The sequence below is a fragment of the Ochotona curzoniae genome, unplaced genomic scaffold (genome assembly GCF_017591425.1).
Source record: "Ochotona curzoniae isolate NIBS_2020 unplaced genomic scaffold, NIBS_Ocur_1.0 contig_66, whole genome shotgun sequence".
NCBI lineage: Eukaryota > Metazoa > Chordata > Mammalia > Lagomorpha > Ochotonidae > Ochotona > Ochotona curzoniae.
This window is the reverse complement of record NW_024466512.1, coordinates 2,950,027-2,955,569: the sequence shown is the minus strand read 5'-3', so window position 1 is coordinate 2,955,569 and position 5,543 is coordinate 2,950,027. Positions and strand designations below refer to the sequence as shown.

Genomic DNA, 5,543 nt, shown 5'->3' with positions numbered 1-5,543 from the left:
GGGTAGTTAATATAAAGTTTCTCTTATTTTCATCAAGTTATCGTTTGGGTCTCTATTTTTCAATGTTTGTTTATTTTGACTTGTTTATTTGAAAAGAAAAGGGGCACACATATATACACACGGAAAGAGAAAGGTCTTTCATCTGCTGAGTCACTTCCCAAATACCTGCAAGAGCCAGGGATGGGTCATGCTGAAGCCGGGAGTCAGGGACCCCACGCAGGGACTCAAGTTCCTGTCAGCAGTCACCTGTTGCCTCTTGGTGTGGAGACAGAAAGTTGAATCTGAAGTGGGGGGGGATCAGACTAGAAGCAGCACTCCGACAGGGGTCGAGGTGTCCCCAGCGGCAGCTCACACTCCTGTGCCACCATCCCTGCTTTAGTCTCTTATTTTTCAGGGCACATTGCTGTTGCTTTACATGTCTCTCTCATGGTTACGGCTGCATGTTCGCACAGAGTGGGCTACCACATGGAAGGAGGTTGTTGCTATTGGAAACTGTCAACTGATGACCCTGTTGAATTGTGGTTGTTCTGTTCAAGGTCCTAACATCCATGTCTTTGGATTTTTCTACTCGGACTGGGCAGATTCTTCAGAGAACGGGCTCCCATTCTCTCGGTTTGAGGGTGGACACCTGTGTGCTGAGGCAGAGACCCAAGTGTCAGCGCTGAGGTGAGTGTGTGTGCAGCCCTTGTCCCAGTTGCTCCAGCATGCGTGACCATGTCCATCAGGGCAGTGGCTGTTCTGTTATCTGTTCAGCTTAAGCCCTAGTCTGCTGCCACGTCCGGGTATGCAGATAGGACGTGGATGAGCCTGGAAAGGAGTGTTGAGCAAACACCCACACAATCCTCCTCCACATGCCAAGTGCACCATGGACGTCCGAGTCTGAGGGGGTTCTTGGAAAGTGCCTTTCTCAGCCTACTTGACCAGCAGCTCATCCCTCAACTAAACGGTGCTGTGCCGCCTCCTCCCCATTCTTGTGACTTCCTTGCATCAATTGGAGGAGAGATTGACAGCTGATCAACAGAGCAGTCCCTTGACGCTCTCAAAAGCCCTTCTCCCATTCTCTGCATGGCATCCTCAAGTTCGCTCTGATCTGTGGTGTTTGATATCCCCAGTCTAGTGCTGGCCCTCTGATCTGGGGTCTCTTGGTCACTTGATTCTCCTTGTGATGGGCAAACTGGACCCGTGTGATTCACAGTTCTACAAGGGACAGGCAGAGTGGCCGCAGCTATGCGAGGCACAGGTTACCTTCTTTCCTCCCCAGGGTACTGATGGTGAGCAGCAAGGACTCCCCCACCCCCCAATGCTGTGTGTTCAGACAATGCTGGCGGCATACCCACCCCCTCCCAGGAGCCCAGTTATCTGAGCAGAAAGTGTCTCCAAGCAACATCTGTTCACACTTAGCAGTCCTGAATCAATCTATCAATGCAGATGTTTTGGGGGCGCAAGGGCAGTAAAAGCTTCCCACAGAACACGGAGAAGGAGGCCGTGGGCACAGGGCATCCCAGAACTCTGGGCCTGGGATTTGGGGGTGGGGTGGTGTGCCTGGAAGGGGGAAGGTGTGATGTCCTTCCTCCACCAGGAGGACAAGCTGCCCTGCTGTGACCGCTGGATCCCTGAGGGAACCAAACCCAGCACAGCAAGCTTCGACATCTCATCGCTCGTGCCTGGTCCAGGCAGACGCTTCACCTCTAAGGATTTCTCCTGAGTGAGTCTCAGAAGGAAGACTGGGCCAGTCAGAGAAATAATGTCATTCTTCTCAAATCTTTAAACTCTGAAAAAGCTTGCAGTCCCTTTGGAGACCCCTGGCATGGATGTGACAATGATGCAGCCCAGAAGACGCAGCTTTTGAAGGATGCTCTTAATGGCAAACTTTAAATGAAGTCAATTGCTGGCAGCTCCATGACAATGCCGGCATGCTGTTGTCCTTTTCCGGCTTAACAAGAACAAAAGGCCACAGCCAGACCAATTAGTCATCTATGATGGGACGTGATGACATTTTTACTCCTGAACTTTTCTGGTATAAAAGGACCACCCGAGGAGGAGCTGACAGTAAGTGTGAGGAATTTGGCAATAAAACCACCTGTCGGCGCAGATTTGGGGAGGTTCAAAATGATTAAGTAAATGATGTATTTTCTGCAAATCTTACGTGCCTTTTCCTTGCACTAGCCTCTGTGAGACTAAATTTGAATTGTTTCTTCTTGCAGCTCAGTAAGTCTCAGTCTCATGCTAATTCTGTGGCTGTCCACGGCGCCCATGACTTGGGGTCACCCAGTTCCGCTGTCAAAGGTGAGTTCGGGTGCTTGATTAGAAGGCTACAATTGCAGTGTGTTTGCCTGTAAAACAACCTCAGGGCATATGTGACAGAAAACCAATTTCCTCTGTTTTTAGGGCTGTCAGCTGAAAAAAGAAGTGTAAGCAGGCTCATCATTTAGGGGGTTTTAAGTAATGCTCTTGGTTTTGAGATATTTGGGAGTTGGTCCTTGCTTGGGCAGATAATCATTTTCTTGTAAAACGTTCATTTTGGGGCCTGAGACAATTTGTGGATTCCACTTGTGTACATTCATACTAGCAAAAATACACTTTTAATCTTTGAAACTACGTTAAAAAATACAAGGATAACTTTTCAAAAGCAGTAAATTCTTGGTTTTACAACAATGAAGACTTTTCCAGATGTAGAATAAAAGCAAATTCTTAGATGCCAATGCCATACCACAGAAAATATTAATACACGTATTTATTCACAAATGTCGATTAAGTTCTTGGTTATGTACCTTGAACTCTTCGAGGTATTTGAAAAAAAATGAATGTCAGTCTGTGAAATACTTAATGCTACTTCTTTTTGATGGTTCAACCATTTATATCAATACTTTGTTTAACATTTTAAGATCTCATTGATCACCAATGGCATTTGGAACTGTAACTGCTCTTCACAGTCACTTAACCTGGCCCGTTGTAACTGCTGAATCCAGAGGAATGAATCAATGTTTAGGATAGGGAGACATCACAGATGCGCCAAATAACAAATGCGTATTTACACATAATTGCATTATGGGTTCTCTTTCTGATCTTGGCATCTGTCATTTTTCTATCTCTTGTCTTCTGCTTTTCCTGTCTCACTCCTGGGAACATTCGACACTAATTTAGTCATTGATCCTATAAGACAGCACATTGATCAAGCTGATGAGTCACAATCCATGGACTGGTGTACTTACCCCAGCGTCCTCCTAATCACTTTCTATTCTTTCCCCCAAGGTTTACTGTGACATTTCTGCTAAATAAGAGGCACTTGTCTGTAGTCATTTTTGTTTTTGAAGAAAAAAATTGAGAATGTGCTTTCTTCTGAAATACTAGTTAGGTTTTCTTGTCGACAGATGAAATATTTCCCTCCTCATCAATCTTTAGTGTCTCTGTGTCCGCACAGGATGACTTTGTTCTCATTATAGCCCTGTCACGTAGCAGCCTTGCACAAGGCAGTCATGCCAACTGGATTGCTCAGGGCGAACGACCATGCAAAGGCCATGTGTAGATTCTCTTAGACTTGTGAACTTCATAAGGTCCACCCACCTGGCAATTACGTGATGCCATTGAGTTAACACACGGGCTCTGGTCAGAGCTGTCTTCGATAGTAGGGAGCTTTCCAGGAGCTGTCAAGGGATGCTCTCGGAGTCTCACAACCAGAACTGGTCCATCTCTTCTGCAATCTGGAGGCATCGTGAGTAGTTCTGGAAAGGACCGGCTGGCTTCCCTTCCTGCCATGAGTCATGGGCCCTTCCTGCAGGGGATTTAAAATAGATGGCATCGTAACCATCATGGCTGGATGTCCTCTGGGAACACTGGCACAACACACAGTAGGTGTCCCGCTGAAGGCTTCTGATTGAGACTTTTGTGATCAATATTTCTGAAACTCTCTTTGAATTCCCAGATCACAAGAGAAGAATTTTTTTAAAAGCCCAGGTTTCCTCCCAGGGTAAACACATGCCTTGGGGAGCTCTGATTGCTGTGCTGTGCAGTGGAGGAAGAACTCCAGGAAGTGGTCTGTGCACTTCTGCCCAGTTCGCCTTGCCAACACAGCAGCATCCCGAGGTCAAGCAGCTCCCCCTGCACACGGCTGGGGCATAGTCAGGTGTTCCTGTGTAGTGTATCTCTGACTGTAACCCAGTCCATCAGCCTCCTGCTTCCCCATGTCACTGTGTAGCTCAGTAACCTGGGTTTAGAGAACTTCAAGCAACACTTATTTCACGGAGCTATGGAAATCCTATGGGCTGAGTACGTAAAGCGTATGGCAGCACGAAGATCCTGGCCAAACTCTTGGTGTTCTTGTGCATGAAATGTGCACCTGTTAATGTGTTCTAATTCCTCTGACACTGAGCAGGAAAGAAAGCACTGCAAATACTGATGCTTCTTAACACAGACTGGGAGGGGACTGTGCCTGGCACCTGCCAGGCCTGGGACGTGGAGCACTGCCCCTTTCCTGTGTCTGGGTCCCTCATCTGCTTCCTACAGGTCACTTTGAGCCCTAAGATTCCAGGCTCACTTTGCTACCCCAAGGCACTCTCTTACACCATCCTTCTCACCAGGTCTTGAGCCCCTGACAAGCAATTGAACCAGGGTCAAAGTATGAAAGTGCCGTGTTCAAGTACAAGACAGGCTTCTGAACCTCAGCAACTGGTCCTGGACAGCCTTGGGAGCAAAGTGCTTCCAACAGAAGCCTGGAGTTTGACCATCATGGAAAATTAAAAAAAAAATATTCCAGGACTAATAAATGCCAGCTGAGGGCTTCTTTACAGAATAACAGCAGAAGGTGAGCACGTGTGGTGCCTGGTGCAAACACTGGACCATACTGATTATGTGAACAAGTCGGTAGGCTGCTTCGAGGGCTATCTGCATCAAAATGAAGCGTGTCTGTGTTGTAGCGAAATTTCCACCCCAAGAAGATGGTGGATTGGTCACTGTAAACGTTTGGAAGTTGTTACTGCTGATATAGGCTTTTAACCCTGATCCTCTGCTCTCTCTGCCTCTCCGTCTGAATCACCAGGTAGCTGCAAAGCCTGACTACTTCCTCGTCCTGCTCAGCAGCTGTCCAAGCCGGATGGAGAGGAGCGAGGGACTGAGTCTGCCAAAGCCCATTTCGGAGAAGGCATTTATGAAACGGTCCTTCCGCAACGGAGTTGGCACCGGCATGAAAAAAACTTCCTTTCGAAGAGCAAAACCCTGAATAAGTGTGCAAAGGACTCTGGGAATTAATCTCAAGCTATGTAGAGTGTGACTAACGTGTTGAAGTCCAGCCTGCCTGTGCCTCCCAGCTGGCACAGGGTGAGCTGAGCTTTAAGATAGGTGCACCTGCCTCAAACTCCCGCTTGTGTGAGAAAAAAAAAGCCCTTTCTGTGGTCACTTAGTGACTTCCTGCAACGGCAATAGATACACCTGCTTTGATCTTAATTTGGCCAGAAGGCCTGAGCCTTTCTGCAGTCAGCACCGGAGAGGGGTTCTCCTTTTCTGCCTGCTACCCTGAAATATCCACACTGCACCTGCTCTCTTTTGAT

General features: G+C 47.5%; 1 protein-coding gene across 1 annotated transcript; it reads left to right on the top strand.

Annotated features, from left to right (window-relative positions):
• Positions 1-440: 440 nt before the first annotated feature.
• Positions 441-5,215, top strand: NPS (neuropeptide S). Its single transcript, XM_040992481.1, has 4 exons — positions 441-453; positions 537-666; positions 2,205-2,286; positions 5,036-5,215. Exons 1-4 carry the CDS (start codon positions 441-443, stop codon positions 5,213-5,215), a joined length of 405 nt encoding a protein of 134 aa, XP_040848415.1.
• The last annotated feature ends 328 nt before the right edge of the window (positions 5,216-5,543 follow it).

Coding starts and splice junctions, on each gene's coding strand:
- NPS (XM_040992481.1), top strand. Junction 667..2,204: donor ACCCAAGTGTCAGCGCTGAG/GTGAGTGTGTGT, acceptor TTCTTCTTGCAG/CTCAGTAAGTCTCAGTCTCA. Junction 2,287..5,035: donor ACCCAGTTCCGCTGTCAAAG/GTGAGTTCGGGT, acceptor CTGAATCACCAG/GTAGCTGCAAAGCCTGACTA.